The 21532-nt window shown below is 44.4% G+C and overlaps 1 protein-coding gene across 2 annotated transcripts in view; it reads left to right on the forward strand.

Moving 5' to 3' along the window:
- The window catches only part of DOCK1 (dedicator of cytokinesis 1), a 564920-nt gene that overhangs the window by 107432 nt on the left and 435956 nt on the right, over positions 1 to 21532 (forward strand). For both annotated transcript variants that reach the window (XM_068961248.1, XM_068961249.1), the window contains exons 19-22: positions 2058 to 2155; positions 8567 to 8656; positions 8986 to 9086; positions 14031 to 14165. In XM_068961248.1, the coding sequence (XP_068817349.1) occupies positions 2058 to 2155; positions 8567 to 8656; positions 8986 to 9086; positions 14031 to 14165 (424 nt within the window). The remainder of the gene's footprint in view (positions 1 to 2057; positions 2156 to 8566; positions 8657 to 8985; positions 9087 to 14030; positions 14166 to 21532) is intronic.

A 21532-nucleotide genomic window follows, 5' to 3' on the forward strand; every position in this document is an offset into this window, starting at 1 on the left:
GTAGGCTGCAGTCCATGGGGTTGCAAAGAGTTGGATACGACTGAGCGACTTCACTTTCACTTTTCAATTTCATGCATTGGAGAAGGAAATGGCAACCCACTCCAGTGTTCTTGCCTGGAGAATCCCAGGGATAGGGGAGCCTGGTGGGCTGCCGTCTATGCGGTCGCACAGAGTCAGACACGACTGAAGTGACTTAGCAGCAGCAGCAGCAGCAGCAGAAAGCTCCCTTAACCCCAGGACTGAGAGCATGACTGAGCAGGATGTAACCTTTCTCATGACTTACCTTTTGATTAGAAATTAAAATATGTCAGCTTTCTCAATGAATGACTAAAATGTTCATCTGTTTGATGGATGGCTGCTGCAGGTCTTCCTGCCGGGCATCATGCTGAGTGCTTTTTCTACGTCTTACTGTTCCCTGTGACTCAGGGAACCATGCACCCATTGTTCAGATAGGAAAACTGAGGTGAACGTACTTGTCCAAGGTCATAAAGCGGTTGTTGCTGCTGTTGAGTTGCACAGTCATGTCTGACTGTTTGTGACCCCATGGACTGCAGCACACCAGGCTTCCCTGTCCTTCATCATTTCCTGGAACTTGCTCAAACTCATGTCCATTGAGTTGGTGATGCCATCCAACCATCTCATCCTCTGTCTTCCCCTTCTGCTCATGTCTTTAATCTTTCCCACCATCAATGTCTTTTCTAATGAGTCAGTTCTTCACATCAGGTGGCCAAAGTATTGGATCTTCAACTTCAGCATCAGTCCCTTCAATGAATATTCAGGATTGATTTCCTTTAGGAATAACTGGTTTGATCTCCTTGGAGTCCAAGGGATTCTCAAGAGTCTTCTCCAATACCACAGTTCAAAAGCATCAATTCTTTTGCACTCAGCCCTCTTTATGGTCCAACTCTCAGCATGGCCCAAATGATGCCTGAAACTATGCTGTTCATATTCCAAATACACTAGGATGTCCCCCTGCGTTTTCCTGTTTGTAACTTACTTTCAACACCTGTGCTTGGGTGAGGTCCTATAAATGAGACTGTGTGTTTGGTGCTCATCACCTGTATGTGTTTTGTGTGGTTTGATCTTTATGGGCTTTCCCTGATCACTCAGATGGTAACGCAGAAGACCTGGGTTTGATCTCTGGATCAGGAAGATCCCCTGGAGGAGGGCATGGCTACCCACTCCAGTATTCTTGCCTGACAGTAATGGTGGGAGACCTGGGTTCAATCCCTGGCTTGGGAAAATCCCCTGGGGGAGGGCATAGCTTCCCACTCCAGTATTCTTGCCTGACAGTGATGCAGGAGACTTGGGTTCGATCCCTAGGTTGCGAAGATGCCCTGGAGGAGGGAATAGCTTCCCACTCCAGTATTCTTGCCTGGGAAACCCCAGGGACAGAGGAGGTTGGCAGGCTGCAGTTCATGGGGTTGCAAAGAGTCTGACATGACTGAGCGACTAACAGTTTCACATTCTTAAATTATAACTGTTGTCTTGTGTTCACTGAAATTCTACCTTATTGCCAAAATTATGTTTTTCTATTCAGTGTTCTTGCCTGGAGAATCCCAAGGATGGGGGAGGCTGGTGGGCTGCCGTCTATGGGGTCGCACAGAGTCGGGCATGACTGAAGTGAGTTAGCAGCTGAGCCGACAGGGAGGCCCTAATTTTATATTATTTTATCTTAAAAAGTAAGAGTCTTATTCTCAAGCAGGGAATAACTGCTGGGGAGAAGCTGCCAGGAGCGGCCTCGCAGGCCTGCTGCTGCTCTGATTTGCCTTCTTGTAGGTGGAAAGGCTGGTCTTCCTTTCATGGGCTCCTAGCTGCCTTTCTGAATCTTTTGTTTGTAAATCATTTCATGGTAAATGTAATTGAAAGTAATGGATTTAGCTGCACTGGGCATCAAGGATGCCTCTAGAAATGTATTGAAATATTTAGCTGGCGAACATTTCCAAATAGACTTGGTTTTTCTGTTCAGAAAGTGATGTTGGAGACCTGATGTGATGGGTGCATGAGGGAGACCGGGTCCTTGCTGGGAGGAACTGATGGTCGTTTCCTGTTTCCAGTGGACCTGCTGGGGCTCCTGAAGTGGCGATCCAACACCAACCTGCTGCAGCAGAACCTGAGGCAGCTGATGAAGGTGGACGGCGGAGAGGTGGTGAAGGTAACGTGGCCTGAAGTGTAGGAACAGGGGTAGGTGCGGCCTCCCAAGACAGTAGAGCCACGCCTCCAAGATACGCTGCGTTCAGTTTCACATTGTGGTGGGAAAGCAGGTCACAGGAATTATTTGGTTCCTCGATGCAAATCAAAGGGATGCCCACACCCTGCTGCAGTCTTTCGAGTGTGTGGTAGCATCGTGTCAGAAAAGCTACTAGGTATGATATAAAATGGGTAACCAACTGGGACCTCGTGTACAGCACAGGGGACTAAGCTCATTATTTTGTAAAAACCTGTAATGGAAAAAGAATATAAACAACTATAATATATAATATATAATGTATTATGTACAATATATAATACATATGTAATACACGTGTGTGTTTATATGTACATGGATATATATGTATGGCTGAACTGCTGTGCTGTACACCTGAAACTAACACATTGTAAATAAACTATACTTCAATAAAAACACCCCCCCAATAAACCTTCCAAAATTAAAAACAATCATGTCCATACCTTAATTAAAAAATACCTTGTTGAGAGAAATGCTGTCACCGTAATCTTCAGTGATTGATAACCCTTTTGCAGTAGTCATATCAGAGATTGCCAATCACATCACCACCACAAATATAGCAATGAAGAAGCTGGAAATAACGTGAAAATTATCAAAACGTGACCCAGAGACACCAAGTGAGGGAGTGCTCTTGGAAAGACGGGGCTGATAAATTTGCTGGATCCCAGCGTTGTCACAAACCTTGGAGTGGTAAAAACCAGCATACCTGCCAAGTGCGATGAAACCTGGTCTGCCGGCGTGGGGCTCTGGCTCTGACCCCTTAAACCACCAGCGTCTTCAGGATGTTGACACATGCCTCTAGGAGGACAGAGTCCTTCTTGGACCCTGGTCGGGGAGGGTGGCCTGGCTTCACTGTGATGGAAATGGTCTTTGGAATCAACCGAGTCTAGGACTCTGGGTTCTCTTCCAGTGGGTCCTCGCTGTGGGGTTACCATAGTTTGAACAACCTCGTTTAAGCCTTGGTTTCCCTGCCGTGGCCTGTGTCTTTGCTGGGCTTCCCTGGTGGCTCAGACAGTAAATAATCTGCCTGTGATGCAGGAGACCCAGATCTTCCCTGGGCTGGGAAGATCCCCTGGAGAAAAGAATGGCCACCCACTCTAGTATTCTTGCCTGGAGAATTCTATGGATAGAGGAGGAGCCTGGCAGACTACAGTCTGTGGGGTCGCAAAGAGTCGGACACAACTAAGCGACTAACATACACACTTTCCCTGCTTTAAAATGGACAGGATCAGAGTGCCTTGCTCAGATGATCATTGTGGAGGCTGCATAAGGTTCTGGCCCTGGGAGGTGTGCAAGAGTGTCATGATTTATCCTTATCACTGTCCTGCCGTCCTGGCTCTCGACTTACCCAGAAGCTCTTTCATCGATGTGGAAAACTTGGTGGTGTATCCGTGAAGTCGTAGTCTTCAGCCTTAGCTGCTTTCCCCCACTGCAGTCTTGGTTTATTTCTTAGCCTTGCACAGAGCAAGCTCTGGAGCAATGCTGGATGCCCTCCTGAATCTTCATCTGAGATTGGACAGTCAGACTGGTGTGATCGGAGGTCCCTTGGAATGCTCAGTTTGGTCCTTGTTGGCGCTTTTGGTATTTTCTTCAGCCTCTTCTTGTCTGCCGTCTGTTCGGTGACTCCTCCTTGTACGGAAGGCAGTGCCCGTCCGCGGCCACTGGGCTCCACCCGGGCTGGTGGCAGCAGCCTGGCCCCCTGAGCAGGCTCCCTGCTGCAAGGTCTGTGCTGCTGCCTTAGTACGTACCCTCCATGAGATGCTTGCGGAGGGAGACAACCTTATCTCTCTAGAAATTAATTACTTCAAATGGTCTCAATTAAACAGCAGTGTGGTTAGCTTCAGTATAAATTAATTCGGTGGTGTTGCTCTCCTGAATTCATTGTATAACCATTCAGACATATCCTTGCTAATCTTCAAAGTTTAATCATCTTTTCCCGGCCCTTGTCTTCTTCTCCTGGCTTGGACAATGTTAATTGTATTTTAAATTTCCCAGGGTTCTATGAATTCCCTAATTCAGATGAAAACTGGCTGAATAACTTCACAGCACTTCTTTAAAAGACCCACAGTCAATGAAATTGTGTCCTCTTTCATTTTGCGGCCCCTGTATCACGTCAGGGATTACTTGTATTTCTGTTGAACTTTTGTTACACTGACCAGGGAAACTCTAGAGCCATCTGGTTTTATTGCCTTCCTCTGTTCCTTTTAGCTGATCCATTATCATCTCCTATTGTTCATCCCTGGAGGTGATTTTTCACCTCTCTCGTGACCCTTCCTGTGTTCACTGGAACTGCCCAGGCCTGGAGGACCTGTCTGGCCCTTACTTGCTTTGCCTGAGTTTAATCTTTCCAGTCACCAGCATTTCTTAATACCCTTAGGCCTAGAGTGGAGAACAGACTCATCTAAGGACCACATGGTGACCCAGCCTGCATGGGGCTGCTTTCCATTATATGGAAGAACATTTATAGGCTGTACATCTTATCCCACTTATTTAAGACCCCTCTTTTGTGTATTTGTAACTTTTTTCTTAACATTTTTTTTTTTGGATGTGTACCATTTTTTTAAAGGAACTCTTTGGGAATTAAAGAACCTCTTGATGAGGGTGAAAGAGGAGAGTGAAAAAGCTGGCTTGAAACTCAACATTAGAAAAACTAAGACCATGTCATTCAGTCCCATCACTTCATGGCAAGTAGAATGGGAGAAAGTGGAAATTTTCTTTTCTTGAGCTCCAAAATCGATGAGGACAGTGACTGCAGCCACGAAATTAAAAGGCACTTGCTCCTTGGAAGAAAAGCTATGACAAATATAGACAGCGTATTAGAAAGCAGAGATCACTTTGCTGACAAAGGTCCATATAGTCAAAGCTGTGGTTCTTCCAATAGTCATGGACAGATGTGAGAGTTGGGCCATAAAGAAGACTGAGCGCCACACAACTGATTTTTTTGAATTGGGGTGCTGGAGGAGACTCTTGAGAGTCCCTTGGACAGCATGGAGATCAAAGCAGTCAATCCTAAAGGAAATCAACTCTGAATATTCATTGGAAAGACTGATGCTGAAGCTGAAGCTCCAGTACTTTGGCCACCTGATGCAGAGAAGCAACTCATTGGACAAGACTCCGATGCTGGGAAAGGTTGAAGGCGGGAGGAGAAGGGGGCGGCAGAGGATGAGATGGTTAGATGGCATCACAGATTCAATGGCCATGAATTCGTGCAAACTCTAGGAGATAGTGGAGGACTGGGAAGACTGGTGTGCTGTAGTCCATGTGGTCGCAGAGCTGGACACAGCTTAGCAATGGAACAACAGCAGCGTTTTTTAGAGTTTTTATTGATTTTATTACACTAGTGCTTCTGTTTTGTCTTTTGGTTTTTTGGCCTCAAGGCGTGTGTGATCTAAGCTCCATGATCAGGGATTGAACCTGCACCGCCTGTATTGGAAGCTGAGGTCTGAACCGCTGGCCCACCAGAGAAGTCCCTGTGTATTCGTAACTTTTACTGGAAAGATGACATTGCCTGGTAGACTGTTGAAAGTATTTGGTCATTTGGAAAAAGTGACCTTGCTTGAAGAAAATATTTGCTCATATGAAAATGGTGATCGTGGTTTTCAGTGGATGATCTTGGAGAGAGGGTGGGAGTCAAAAGCAGCCCTTTCGTGGCCTTGGGTGAGGGCCCACCCTCAGGACACTCCGGTCCCTGCCTTGCTGCAGCGTTCCAGGCCCCGCCCCCGTTTCTGTGTCATTCATCTGGGTGGGGCGGGTGGACCTATTTCCTCAGACTGTGCCAAGCCAGGGCTTGGCACCTGGTGAGTCTCTTGGCAGGAACATTGGGCTTTTAGCAGATGGCATCAAGTTTTCACCTTTGCAAAGCTTTTACAATCTGAAAATGATGGGAAATGATATAAAAGTAATGAAGGTGGTGCAGGCTAAAATAATTACGGAGTTGACAGAACCATTGGTGTCTAGACCAGAATGCCTCCTGGTCCAGCTGGTTTCATTCCCCTGCCCATTTCTATGTGACACTTACTGGCACGGAATGGGGGGTCGGAGGCACAGTGGAACAGAACGAGGATTTTATGCCTGACGGATCTGAGATTGCTTGCTAGGTCTGGGAGCTTGTCGTCTCTTGGGAAGAAGAGCTTTGTTAGTTGCTCAGTCATGTCTGACTCTTTGTGACCCCATGGACTGCAGCCCACTAGGCTCCTCTGTCCATGGACTTCTCTAGGCAAGGATACTGGAGTCGGTAGCCATTCCTTTCTCCAAGGGATCTTCTGGACCCAGGGAGCCATCCAGGGTCTTCTGCACTGCAGGCGGGTTCTTTACCATCTGAGCCTCCAGGGAAGAGCAGTGGACCCTGAATGTGCACGCTTCCACAGCTTACGGGGGCCAGGCGGGGAGCTCGGTGGGAGGGCAAGTCTCTGTGTTTGGTCTCTCAGTCTCGAGATCCTCTGGAGACATGAGAGGCCCTGGAGTTCTGTGTGTGGGCCGAGCAGCCAGGGAAGGCCTGGTCCAGGGATCTCACACAGCCACGCCTCTGTCCTAGCTGTGGGACGCTCTCACTTACTCTTGTGTTCTTAATAACCACGTGATCGAGGTGTAGTTCACATACGGGAAAACACCCTTTTAATTCATACAGTTCACTGGTTTTCAGTGTATCCACAGAGTTGTGCAACTACCTGAACAGTCTCATTTCAGAACATTTCCATCACCAGAAAAAGAAACCCTATACCTGTTGGCCATCACTCCACTCTGCCTGTAACCAGCTGTCTTTATAGATTTGACTATTCTAGCTTCTTTATGTAAATCGAGTGACAATACATAACATTTCTTCTTATTGACTTCTTCTCCTGAGTACAGCGCTTTCAAGGCAGGTGGTGGCATGTATCAGAACTTATTCCTTTTTATGTTTAAATAATAAATACTGCGCTGTATGGATATGCCACAGTTTATGGGCTTTCCCAGGTGGCGCTAGTGGGAAAGAACCTGCCTGCCAGTGCAGGTGACATAAGAGACAAGGGTCCAATCCTTGGGTCAGGAAGATCCCCTGGAGGAGGAAATGGCTACCCACTCCAGTGTTCTTGCCTGGAGAATCCCATGGACAGCGAGCCTGGTGGGCTGCAGTTCATGGGGTTGCAAAGAGTCAGACACGACTGAGGTGACTTAGCATGCAAGCATTCCATTCATCAGGTTATCCATTCATTAGGTGACGGACGCTTGGGTTGTTTCCACGTTTTGACCATGGTGAATAAAGCTCCTCTGAATATTCATGTACACATTTTTGTGCAGATACATGTTTTCCATTCTTTTGGTTTCATACCCAGGAATGAGATTATTGAGTTGCGTGGTAAATCTACATTTAACCCTTTGACGGATTGTCAGTTGGTTTTCCAAAGCCATTGCCTCATTCTGCGTTTCTACCAGCATACGTATCAGAGCTCCAGTTTCCCTCTGCCTTTCTCATGCTTGACTGTTGTCCATCTGTTTGATGACAGTCACCACACTCTGGATGAAGTGATATCTCACCCTGGTTTCAATGTGCAGATCCATTGAGACTTCACGATGAATAGACACATACTTCATTCCCTTGTGTGGTCTCTAGTCCTCTGTATGGTCAGTAGTCCACTGTATGGCATTTTGCCCTGCCCCACCGACAGGGAGCTCATTACTTCCAATGCGTCTTTTTAGTTCATCTTATACTTCTTTCTAGGGAGAATAGGGGAAGGATTCAAAGATAATTTCTAGTGTGACATAACTTTGAAGTCTCCTAATTTTTTCAAAATTATATTCCTAATTTTTTGTCATTCTATGCTGTAGTGTTTATTTGGTGACATAGTAGGCTATAAAAGGATTTCTAAATTACTGTTAAATAAGCACTTCCTGGCCCTCTGCTCTGTACCCCAGTTTCAGAATCACATAGCTCTTCTGTCCTTGCACCTGTATTTGCAGGAGATGCTTAATTAAACTAGAAATTTGTTCCTTTGTGGCTTCTACCCACTCGCTAGCTCAGGTCCCACACAGGGTGAACGGGATAAGTCAGATTCAGTCTTCCCAGGGTTGCTGTTGAACTCCTGGTCTTGGTGAAAACCAGGAGAAGGATTGGAGAGGTCCCATGAGGGGTGGAGGATGAGCCCTGTGCATTTCCTCGCTGCACATTCTCTGCTGAACTTAGGGTGGCATGTCTTTGTTCTGAATTCACTCATCTCAGATTTTTGGCGTGTGCATGTCGTGGCTGCGAAGAATCAGTAGGTGCTGTTCGGGAAAGCTGGGTGTTGGGAGTTCTGCCAGAGGTAATCGGCTGGGGAGAGTTGGTGAGTTTATATCGTCTGTTGACTTATTGTGTCCCTCCAGTTCCTCCAGGACACCTTGGATGCCCTCTTCAACATCATGATGGAGAACTCGGAGAGCGAGACCTTTGATACATTAGTGTTTGATGCTCTGGTAAGAGACCTTGACTTTGCATCTGCTCAGAAATTACGGGGCTTTCATGTTGCAACCTTTGAAGCTGGGGCGGGAGCCATCACAGTAACCTTGAAAGCGTTTTCAGTTGTCGCCCAATCAAAGCAGATGAATTGAGAGGCAGAAAGTTTCTTGCAATGTGGCGCTGCAGTTAGGCGAATGTAATTGGCAGCGGAAGAGGTAAACTGGCTGGCCAGCCTGTGTCTGAAAATGTTAGCCCTCGGTTGACTCCCACAGAGGTACAGGTGATTCAGCTGAAGATTCCAAAATGGTTTGCATCTCTTTTGCTAATGAAAATATTAATTTAACAGGTATTTATCATCGGACTAATTGCTGATAGAAAATTTCAGCATTTTAATCCTGTTTTGGAAACCTACATTAAGAAACACTTCAGTGCAACCTTAGCCTACACGTAAGTTCTTTTTTGTTGTTTTAAAACCAGTTCTTCTTTTTGTATCTTTGTTAAGACTCTTTTCCATATACTTTTGCCTATGGTTCTACGTTTCCTTTCCCCAATGGTGAGTTTACTGGGATCATTTTTATTACTGTTTCCCTCTTAACAGACCTAAAAATCTTGTTGGAAAAGATAGGGGATGCATTTTAGGATTCTGAAATAAATTCTTGTTCTTCTCTACACCTTTCTTTTGTCTTTGAGTTGTTTGTTCCCTCCACGTTTGATGAAATGGATATATGGATACGGAGTGCTTGCCACACTGCAGCTTCCTCACAGCCATTTGATGAATGAATAAATGGATGTGGTCTTGTCTTGAAATGATTGGTTATTTAGCGTGAATATTAATAAAATTCAGTCTTATACTTTTCAATCTATTTTTTCATTCTTTGTTTTTTAAGGTTGCAGGTGATTTATTTTTGTTCTGCTGGATCAAGCTGGATAAAATTAATTTTTTTTTTCTTTTAAAGTGGTTTAGTTACTCAGTGATGTTTAAAGAGCCAGAATGTTAATGTTGCTCAGATAAAACAGCTGCAGCCTTGGCAATTATTTTAAAACTTCATCTGGATATTGGCTTTTAATACTCCTGCGTTTCTTTCTTTTAAAAGTCTTTTCTTTACATAGCTGTTTTTATTGAAGTGGCATTGATTTGCAAGGTGGTGTTAGCTTCAGGTTGACACCAGAGTGACTCAGTTAGTGTGTTTGTGTGTGTAATATATACATATGTTCCATTTCAGATTCTTTTTGCTCTTTAAAGAGTTCCTCTCCTTTGTTCCAGAAGCTTCAGCTCTAAGTAACTAGAATTCTCACTCCCCAGCCAGCTGTTCTCCACTCACCCAGCTGCTCCCTACCTGGGCCCCTGTCGGGTCTCGTAGGGCTCCCAGGGGAAGGTGTGGAGCCTGGTGTCAAGGCCACGACCCTGGGACTTGCTGCCTCGGCCCGTGTTCCCACTGTTACTTGGCAAGCTTAGATTGCTTAGCATCTCTGAGCTTCAGCCTTCTCATCTGCACAACAGCACAGCTGTAGGTTTTCTTGAGAATTTTAATAAGTTCTTAACATGTCAAGTGTTTGGAATAATCCGTGGCACTTAGCACCAAGCAGTAGTTAGATTTCGTTATTATTAGAATTATTAGGGCGAGTTCCTCGTTCTCTCACAGTGGGATTTATTGGCACTGATTCAGACTTTTTTTCTGTGTGAGCTGCAGTGAAAAAGAAAGGTTTAATATTTTAAAGAACATTTCCCTTAGATTCCTTAGAAATGATTCCCATTTAGGGCCAGGGACTTGAATCGAAGTTCCCATCTGTGTCTTGCCCCTACTTAGGTCAGAACCTTGTGTCCCTGGCTGTGGGAACTCAAGGTCAGCGGTCCTGTCCCTGAATCTTGGATTCTTCTGTATCTGCTCTAGTGCTTGTTTATTGCAGGGCTGCTGGTGGAGCCCCACGTGGGCAGGAAGCAGGGGTGTCCTCAGGCACACAGGGCAAGCTGTGACAAGCTTGGTGCTTGCTGGCTAATCAACGTTTGTTTAAGACATTCAGTTCTCTCTGTGGAGAAGCCCAGTTGGCCCACACTTCTGAGGCTTCCCTGCAGACTGCTGGTCGGGTGGCACCATCTTGCTATAGCAACCAAAAGGAGCCCGTGCGGGGTTCCTGGGGGTGGCCTGTACGCTGCTCTGGGTCCCATGTGACCCCTTCCTGTGTCACCTCCACCATCCTCCTTTCCTGAAACTCAGCCAAACAGCTGTTCTCAGATTAGGTTTTTACTTTCATTTTATAAAGTCAGAATGGCAGCAAGGTTGCCGTGCTGCAGTCCAGGCCCTCTTTCTGGCGCCCCCTCGCCCTTATTCTCAAAGCAGGAAGCAAACCTGGGGAGCATTGGGCAGGTTACTCCATGGAAGACACAGAAAGTACCATCTGATTGTTGAATTATGACAGGATGGAGCCGAGAATCTGTATTCGCTCTTCCAGTCTGTCATCTGCAGAAAAAATTTTAATTTCGGAAAATGAGTGTTCTTATCTTGTTTTGACAAACCAGCAACCCCAAGTGGTTCTTCAACTGTTAGAATCTGAGCATTTTCGCCTTGAAATGCCAGAGGAGATAATTGAGGTTCACGCAGTTCTAACGCAATCAGGAAGGCTGCCTCTGCCCTAATGAAGTGTTTGCAGTCTTCTCCAGCCCAGGGGACATTCTAGTACCAAGCATCATCACAAACAGTCTCTCCCCTCCCCCACTTGGGGGGGAGGCTTGCAGGGGCTTAGGTTAGATTCCCATCCAGGCAGTTTCTTTACCTCTTTCGTTTGATAAATGTTGAGATCTGGAGCCTTTCTTTGCAAACAACTCCGAGAAGAATCAACGCTGACTAGAGGCAATGGGTCGGAGAAGGCGATGGCCCCCCACTCCAGTGCTCTTGCCTGGAAAATCCCGTGGATGGAGGAGCCTGGTGGGCTGCAGTCCATGGGGTCGCTGAGGGTTGGACACGGCTGAGCGACTTCACTTTCACTCTTCACTTTCATGCATTGGAGAAGGAAATGGCAACCCACTCCAGTGTTCTTGTCTGGAGAATCCCAGGGACGGGGGAGCTTGGTGGGCTGCCATCTATGTGGTCGCACAGAGACGGACACGACTGAAGTGACTTAGCAGCAGAGGCAATGGGTGTTACTTCTTAGCCTTCTAAGTCACAGAGCAGGTGCTTGCTGCATGGGTGGTTCATGGGGCAGAGTGACCGGGGCTAGTCCAAGCCAGGAGGGAGGGAGGCGTCAGCTTTGGGGACGGTTCTTCCCCAAAACAGCAGGACGTGCTCCGTCTGTGCACAGACCTGCCTTTCCCGGAGCTGGTTCGGGCCTCCTCCCCGCTGAACCGATGTTCCGCTGGTCTGGTCCTTTCACCAGGGGCCAAGCAGTTTGGTCTTTCTATAGTTACAGGTGGTGTGACGGGTGTGGATTCGGGTCCTATGACTTCCTGATTTATTTTCTGATTCTGGGTAATGCTTTTTTGCAACTCATTCCTTCTTTTTGTTCTTTCCTTTATATATATATAAATTTATTTATTTTAATTGGAGGTTGATTACTTTACAATATTGTGTTGATTTTACCATACATCAGCATGAATCTGCCACAGGTATACACGTGTTCCCCATCCTGAACCTCCCTCCCTCCTCCCTCCCAGTACCATCCTTCTGGGTCGTCCCAGTGCCTGTTCTTTCCTTTGACTGAACTATTGGAAGGATTTCCAAAATCTATTTCTATGGAATGAATGTGAAAAGTGAAAGCGTCGGTCGGTCAGTTGTATCTGACTCTCTGTGACCCCATGGACTATAGCCCACCAGGCTCCTCTATCCATGGGATTCTCTAGGCGAGAATACTGGAGTGGGTAGTCATTCCCTTCTCCAGATGAAATGTATATTTCTTGGGCTATCAATAGGGTTTAAGAAAACAGGGTCTGTGGGCCTGTCAGTTTGGGAAAGTATGTTAAACTGGATGAAACAGGTTTTATGCTAGGACTTGAGAGGCTCTGCCAGGCCTTGAGAACCATCACAAGACTTGTAAGGGTAGATACCTTCCCAGGATGGGGACCAGGGGAACCTAAGGGGAGCGGATCTTTCTGGCCTCGCTTCTTCAGGACACACTGCCAGGAAGGCTCCTGTGATAGCACTGTGAGGTTTCTTGAGTTCTTCAGCTTGATCAGTGTTAGAAATGATTTCACATCCACTCAGTCGCCCCAAAGCCTTTTTATTGTGGTTTATTAGTAAAATCGTTTCTCTTAGGTTCTTCCGAGGTCATCCACGAGCCCAGTTTCAGTTGCTCTTATGAGTGACTTGTAATAATCTCAAATAACAAGCTGGTGCACACTGGCTCATAACTTAACGAGAAATGCTGTCAGTACCCTGGCAGGTTGCTGCTGTTGTTGTTTTTAATGAATATTTAAAAGCCAGAAGGAATTCTTGTTGATTACTGAAAAAGTTAGGGGGTGGAGAAGGTTGGTTTGGGGGTAGTTTTGTTGGTTGTTGTCATACAAGTTTTACATAGGTTGCTAGTTTTTGAAGTTACAGTGTAGCTGCACGCACCAAAAGCTGAAAATACACTGAAGCTATTTAATTATTCCTTCATGATTTAAAAGGCTTGACTTGAAGATTATTAGTTTATGGGCCTTTATGATTTAAAAGGCTTAACTTGAAGATTATTAGTTTATGGGCCAGTAGTTGGCTCCGTGGTAGAGAACCTGTCTGCCAATCCAGGAGATGTGAGTTCAGTTTCTGGGTTGGGAAGATCCCCTGGAGGAGGAAATGGCAATCCACTCCAGTATTCTTGCCTAGAAAATTCCATGGACAGAGGAGCCTGGCGTACTACTGTCCATGGGGTCATAAAGAGTCAGACATGACTGAACATACATGCCTAGCAGTAGAAAATGTAGACATTTGGACAGAATTAAAAACTGATTATTACTCTTACTGCCTCTATCATTTGAAAATAGCACTCAATTAAAAAAAAAGAGCATTATGAAAATAGATATGTCTGTAAAGAAAACCCCTTTGATTTTGTTGTTGAGCATTGGAATGCTAGATCACCCACTGAGTCCTGGACTTCTCCATCTGCAAATTAGGGGTAAAACCGAACACTTGTCATACAGTGTTGCTGTGGAGAATAAATTATATAATACTCTTAAATGCTTAGGAAGACATCTAAAACTTATAAAGTGCTTGTTAAATGCTCAGATCTCACTCCTCTGAGAGTTGTTTTATGGGTCACTTTTAATCTGTTTTGAATACATTTCACAAATATGCACATACTGATAAATTGTGAACCCAGCTAAAAAGAACCCAAATACCCACTTGTGTATTTCTGCCCCAGTTAAGAAACGAGATACCGTAGTCGTCTGAACTTGTTGATGTGTGTTTCCGTTCCGAACAGGAAGCTGACGAAAGTTTTGCGGAACTACGTGGACAATGCCGAGAAGCCGGGAATAAGCGACCAGCTGTATAAAGCCATGAAGGCTCTAGAGTACATCTTCAAGTTCATCGTGCGCTCCCGGATCCTGTTCAATCAGTGCGTGTCCCTGCGCCGGCTCTCCAGAGGGCTGGGAGGAGACCCTTTCCGTCCTTCCTTCCTTCCTTCCTGTGTCTTCTCCCTTCCCCTGCCTCGTTCTTCTTTGCCTTTCTCTCCTCTTCCCCTTCCTTTCTCTGCGGTCTAGCAGAACACGGCAGTTAACACACAGCAATTCTGGGCTGAAGCTGTCCACGCTCACCCTAACTGCTCCCCAGTGGAGTAAAAGACAAGCTCTGAGTTTGAGTCTTGAGCCCTGAGTCTGAACTGTGTTCCTGTGAGTCAGACATTGTCTCCTGGAAGCATTGGTACTTTATCCGAGGCAGTACAGTTCTGCAGTTCTTTTCAGTGTTATTTTATAGAGGAAAAAAGCCCTTTGAAGAACACACACAATTAAAACAAGCCACATCAACAATAATAAACAGCAAGGTAAATTAACTCACTTGGGAAGATGGTGGGGCTTCCGCCCTCTTTCCTTCAACTAGAATCATGTTTTGTTTTTAGAGAGAAGTTCCTATACACGAAATGGCCTTGTGCTTGGACATTCAGTGTTTTAACTTTGGGATGTGTTTCACGGATTATCTGGGCAAATTTATGAGTTGTTTTCGAACTTTAAAGTGGATTGATTTTATAGAGAACATTAGTGTGTTTTCCTAGATGTCTATAGATGAAAGAATGGGGCTGAAATAAATGAGCTTTCAGTTGGTCCACGATATTTAGGTCTGAATGAAGAGAGGAGGAGCAGGGGTAGATGGGGTGTTGGGCGTTGAAGCTGACTCCCGCTGCTGCTTCTGTTTGCGGAGGCACCTGTTTTGGGTGCCCTACAGTGGGTGACACTGGTTCTTGTTGGTTATTGGAGGGTGATGTTCTTGTGTGAGTCCTAAACACAGAGATGGAGTTTAAGAATCAGTGTCCCTCTAATTCACAGAGTACATGTCCCCTTTAAAAGCACAGCCCTCTTGAAACGTATCAGTGAATATGGGGAATTGAGGGAGCGTGAACCCAGGTTGGTACCTCCTTATTTACTCTTTATTTTGTTGGCCTGAAGTCGGCTTTCCAGAACAGCCAGGGAGAGAGGGGAGGTATTCACAAACCAGCCTTGTGTACTCTGTGGGGCACGTAAGCCAGAGGAGCAGGTGACTGTGTGTAGAGCTGTAAGAGTCACAAACGGGGTGGTGTCCACCACGGATCAGTGGCCACAGCCCCTGTGTTACTGGACAAGGATGGCCTGTGCTGTGGTCACCCTATGGTTCCTGTGATTCCAGACCCAGGGTTTGAGGCTCTCATGCTCGGCTCCTTGCCTGAAGAATACACTCTTTTACTTTGCTTATCATGGATAGGTGTGAATCTTGATGAGGGTCATGAAGCTTTCTGTTTTTTTCAGGGTGAAACCTGTTGATGATTTTCTCACTGTCAAGGTGTGAAAGATGACTAAGAAAGTAGGGTTTGTTTTTTTTCCTGTATTTTATCATATTTTTCAGTAAAATTGCTTCTACAAAAAGGAACTCTTTGGAAGCCTCTATCTTGCTTTTGTTTAGGGGCTTCCCTGGTGGCTCAGATGGTAAAGAATTTGCCTGCAATGCTGGAGACCCAAGTTTGATCCCTGGGTTGGGAAGATCCCCTGGAGAAGGGAATGGCTACCCACTCTGGTATTCTTGCCTGGAGAATTCCATGGGCGGAGGAGCCTGGTGGGCTACAGTCCATGGGGTTGCAGAAGAGTCAGGCAAAATCTTGCTTTTATGTGTCCCACTAATTTTAAGTCTTTGATTACTCTAAAATAACATCGACACTAAGGTGAGAGGATGAACTTGAAAGAGTGGAACAATCAGGTGGTATGGATTATGTCATGTTTTCTGTGAAAAAATTTTCATCATGTACAATTTGTGATCAGTATGGCTCCAGGTCAGGGATTCATTGATGCCCACATCTTCTTTTCAAACACACTGCTGATTTTCCTTCTCATTCAGAGATTAATAATGAAAAGAAAGGTATGTTCAAGGTCAGTGTGTTCCCGCTATTGTTGTAAATGCTGTAATCTTTTACAAAATAATGCTGCTTAGAAAAGATTGGGGTCACCCAAGTGGACCAGTGGCAAATTGTTTCTCTCTGTTTCTCCTTAATCTCTTTCAGCCTGAAAATACAAATGGCATGAGATCTGGGACCATGGTCTTGTAAATAACACTGAGTTTGATTGATCTTCTCAGGGTTAGCAATATGACTGGCTACATGTTACAGAAACAGATGAGGTTCACTTTTTCCCTCACATGGCGTGGAACCCAGAGGAAGAGTCTGGAGCTTGTGCACTTGGTCCCAGTTACTTATTTCATCCTTGGCTCCTTCTATCTCTTGCCCCACCGTCCTTAGGAATCTCTGTCTGTCTCATGGCCCCAGAGTGGCTCCTGCTCCTTCTAGTGTCAAGACCTCACTCCAGACAGCAGAGAAGGGAAGGTGGATGTCAACAGCTCTTTCAGTTACTTTCCTTAAGGAATATTGTCCCCAGTGCCTACAGTGGGTCATGTGCTTCCCTCTCATTGGCCAGGCTGTGTCACATGACCATCCTAGATGCAAGGAAGATGGGAAAGAATTTATTGATGCTGATGGCTCAGATGATAAAGGGTCTGCTTGCAATGCGGGAGACCTGGGTTTGATCCCTGGGTCAAGAAGATCCCCTGGAGAAGGAAATGGCAACCCACTCCAGTAGTCTTGCCTGGAAAATCCCATGGACAGAGGGGCCTGGTAGGCCCCTCAAAGAGTCGGACATGACTGAGCGACTTCACTTTTCAACAAAATCAAGTTTCCTTCAGTAGAGTAGTGAAGGAGAAGTATATATTGAATGGCCATTGACACCCCTTCTCATACCTTTAATCAGGAATTCCTGTTGCCTGCCAGCGTAATATCCCTAACTTATCTCAGGTTAGTAATGCAGTGCAGTGGGTACAGAAGTGTCCAACTCTTTGCAACCCCCTGAACTGTAGCCTGCCAGGGTCCTCTGTCTGTGGAATTTTCCAGATAATAATAGTGGAGTGGGTTGCATTTCCTGTTCCAGAGGATCTTCTCAGCCCAGGGATCAAACCTGCATCTCCTGCATTGGCACAGGGATTCTTTACCACTGTGCCACCTGGGAAGCCCAAGTCCCAGCTTCGTAAATCCCATGTAATTAGGCCCCTGACAGTCTTTCTTCCTCATTAGTTTTGGGGTCCATCTGTGAGACTCCTGTCTCCACTCTCTCTTTGACTTTAAGCCGTTGAGCCCTAAGTGTTGCCCAAGGGTGATTCAGTCCTGTTGTTTCATACGGAAATGGAGTGGAATACTGAACAGATCTTGCCCGTGACCTTGGCAGCGTTTTATGTGTGGACATCCTTAGGAATGCCTTCGTTTTGGCCCTCGGCCGCATGGTGTTGGCAGAGACCTTGGTCCTGGTGCCAGCCTTTTTCCTGGAGTGGGGGGAGCCAGACTTGATCCCCAGCTGAGTCTCTCTGCTGGGTTCATGTGTTTGTGAAGAGCTAAGGCCGTTCAGGACAAAAAGTGCCAAGAGTTGAGAAGACCAGTAGAGCAGCTGCCAGAAGACTTCATAAACCTTCCAAGATCCTTGTCCCGATATCCCTGAACTCGTCTCGCCAGACACTGTCCCACCAGAATCCTTCCTTTCCGAGAGCCTAATGGGCTTTGGAGCCCTGACTGTCCCAGACTTTTAAAGTATATTGACCTTAGTTTCTCTCTAGTTTCTTAAATGTGTATCTTGGCTGCCTTTATGATTCTTGAGGGCAGACAAGGACGTACGTTCCTCTCAGAACCTAGTACACAGTTGTAGTTGCATTGTATAGATATGACAGTGCTTAAATTTCGATCTGTAGTCTGGGATTTCTGAGAAGAATCTATGACGGGGAAAAAAAAAACCAGGATGTTGAAATCACAGACATGGGGCTAAAGTCTCTCAATTGTTTCTTGTCCTCAAATACCCTCCACCCTGAGACCCATTTTGGTAGTCTTCATTGTCTTCTCAAAGCATTACGTTGACATGAAATAATATTCCTATTGTGTATATACTGTTTAGGGGAAAAGCCGTCCTGTGTCCCGCCCAGTTTTCCAGGATGTTTGATTCCTAATAAGTTCTGAGCAACTCTGACGCATGGTGTTTTCAGGGGTGAGGGAGAAAGGAAAGTCAGGATCCCGTTTTCTTACCTGCAAAGCATCTATTACCTTGAGAGAAAAACAACTGTGCTCACAGCTGGAATCAAGTGTGTTTTTCTATTTGCAGTTGAAATAAACTTCGGAGGTCTTTTGTTTTTCTTCTCCTTTCAAACAGGTATGCTGTGTTTTCACATAATGTAGCAGCTTTGTAAAATTCCACATTAATTGACAATAATTATTCTTCTGGAGAAGGAAGGGGTGAAACATTGGAGATGAAGATATTGAAACTAATCCTTGTCGCCCGACTTGCTTTCTCACTATACAAATCCATACTTCTTTGTTTGTTTAGAAATGAGAACAGCATTTTTAAATTAACTCTGGTCCAAAGACAGTTGGTTCTTGGGGAACCCACGGAGAGACTCCTGACAGCCAGGGGCCCTTCTCTGCTGGTTTGGCTTGTCTGCGTTCTCTGTGTGGGAGGATCACATTAGCTGGAAAGTCAGAAAACAGACGCAGCCTGCGCGGGACTGTCTGAATCCAGTCACAGAGGCTAGTTACTGCTGACTTCTGTCTTTCTGCTGCTTCTTGAGTGTTTGCCGGCCTCACCTGGTGTCAGCTTCCTGAGTAGTTAGTCACCGATCATGAATAAGTTGTATATCTGTCATTTCGCTGTCATTTCCTTGGCCACAATTGTAGGATGTAGTTAATCAACAAAGGTCAAGCTGTTCCTTGTTAATGGATACTTCACAGCATTTAAATGGAGCAAGGTATGATGACTAGGTTTTGTCTGTTTATTTACCAATCGCCATCTGAATCCTTTCCTCTTACCCACCTCAGTGTGGGTTGAACAAGTGACTCTTGGTTTATTCGTCTCTAGAGACCTCGCCTTCATTACAGAAAGGGGCTCCAAAGTGCTTGCTGTAAAATACTACCATATATATCTTTTAAATGGTGGTTGGCAGCAGAGGAATTAATAATTAAATTTTCATTCTTGAAGGATTCCTAGTGGAATATTAAATATAAGAAAGACCCATTAATTGTACCTTGTAGATTTTGAAGCTGTATTATTGGGGGCATGTAGATTTAGAACTGTGATCTCTTTGTTGTAAACTTACTGCTTAATGTGAAAAGGTTCCCTTTATCTTTTGGTTAGTATTTTCACAGAATACCATTTCCCATTCTTTTACTTTCAACCTTCCTGTGTTCTTATATTTAAGGTGTGTCTCTTATACACAACATAGAGCTGTTTTTTTAAATTTTATCCAGTGTAAAAATCGTTTTAATTTACTATTTAGTTCATTTATATATAATACACTTAGGTAACATATTGAGTTTATATCAACTGTCTTTCTATTAATTTTCTGTTTTGCTCATCTATATTATGCTTTTTTCTGCCTTCTTTTGTACCAATCAAAATTTTCTTTTCATTGTCCCATTTTCTCTCTCTTGTGTTATTATTGTCATGCACTTCAAGTCTACAAATATCTTAAACTTCATAAAGCATTGCTATTATTGTTTTCTATAGTTGGCATTCATTTGATATGTTTCATACTTATCATTGTTTTCTCATTTTTCTTTTAATTTTATGTTTCTCTATAGAATTATTTTCCTTCAGTGCAGAGAAATCATATAGCATTTCTTTTGGTATAAGTCTGATGCAGGTTTATGCCATCAAACTTATGGTATAAGTTTTATGAAAATTGTTGGTTTCATCTTTGTTTTTGAGGGATGTGTTCATTTAATATAGAATTCTAGAGTGACAGCTATTTTCTCCTTCTAGGGTGTTATTTTCTTTTTTGGTTTCCATCATTTCTGGTGAGAAAGTCAACTTTCAGACTTACCGCTACATCTTTGAAGCTAATGGTGTCTTTAAAAACCTTTTTCGAGCTATGTTTGCAATTTTTCTCTTTTTTTTCTGTGGTTATTCGTGGTTTTACTATGGATTGCGTAGGAATGGTTTGCTTTTTATCCACCCTACGTTGGATTCTGAGAGTTTCTTGAATTCTGGATTGTCGCTTGTATTAGTTTCAACAAATTCATGGCCGTTATCTCTTCTAATGTTGCACTTGTCACGTTGTACCTGTCAGTTTCTTCTCTAACTTCAGTTACGTGTATCTTAGCTCTCTTCAGTATGTCCTGCATATCTTAGCCCACATTTCTATGTTTTCTTTCTCTTCTGTTTATTTTCCTGTTGATTGTCTTCCGTTTCACCGATTCTGTTTATAACACTGTCTAATCTCAATTTTACCCATATAATGAATTCTTTATTTTAGATACTGTATTTTCATTTCAGAATTTTCATCTTTTTTAATACATTCATTTTTCTACAAAAATTTTTTTATCTTGCCTTCTGTTTTCTCCATCTCTCTATTTTCCATATTTCCAGTTTTCTATGCTTTCCATCTTTTCTGTTTTACAGTATAATGCTATCATGCTTATATTTATTTTGACATTCTTGTGACAGGATGTAACTACTTGCTAACTACAATATCTGGACCACCTGTGAATCTGTTTCTGTTGTCCTTTCCTTCTTTGATTTGGCCTGATGATCAGGTATTTTGCTGTGTTTAGTAACTTGTTTGAATATGGGACTGTGAATATATACAACTGTCAAAGCCCCAGGTGATGTGATCTTCTAGAGAGGACTGATCTTTTCTTTTCTAGGCAGAGAAAGTGGGACTGAACTCTTAGGCTACAGAGGCTGTGTGTAGCCTTTGTAAGCCTCAGTCTTTTGCAGTTTTCCTGGGCTTTCAACTGAGAGTCTGCTGTGTTATCTGGGCCCTTCTCCTTGGCATTTTTCAGACTGAGTTCTTTATCTCTGGAGACTGATAAAAACTCTACTTTGCTTTACAGATGTTTTCAGTTTGGTTTTTAGTCCCCTGCCCCATTGAGCCTCAGGAATTGGCAGATATGCTGGGGCAGAGTGGGTGGAGGAGAATGGCTGAGTATATGCTAGAAACTTGCCCAAGTATTTGCACCAGTCTGCCAAACTGTGCTTAATTTTACCAGCAGGCAGAAATTCATGACTTCATAAGTGTCATTGTTGGGTACTGTTTATACAAGCTCCACTTTGAAAGCCTTTTACAAAACAGATACGCTAGGTTGCAATTTCACATTTTAGACAGACTTTGTTTCCTTACAGTGGAACTCATTTAAATATAAGATTACCTCTAGGGTAATTAATTATCACTTAGTTTACAAAATTTTCCATTGTACACAAGTTTTCAGGTATGGTATAC

Source organism: Capricornis sumatraensis, chromosome 23 (assembly GCF_032405125.1).
Source record: "Capricornis sumatraensis isolate serow.1 chromosome 23, serow.2, whole genome shotgun sequence".
In the NCBI taxonomy this organism is placed as follows: domain Eukaryota; kingdom Metazoa; phylum Chordata; class Mammalia; order Artiodactyla; family Bovidae; genus Capricornis; species Capricornis sumatraensis.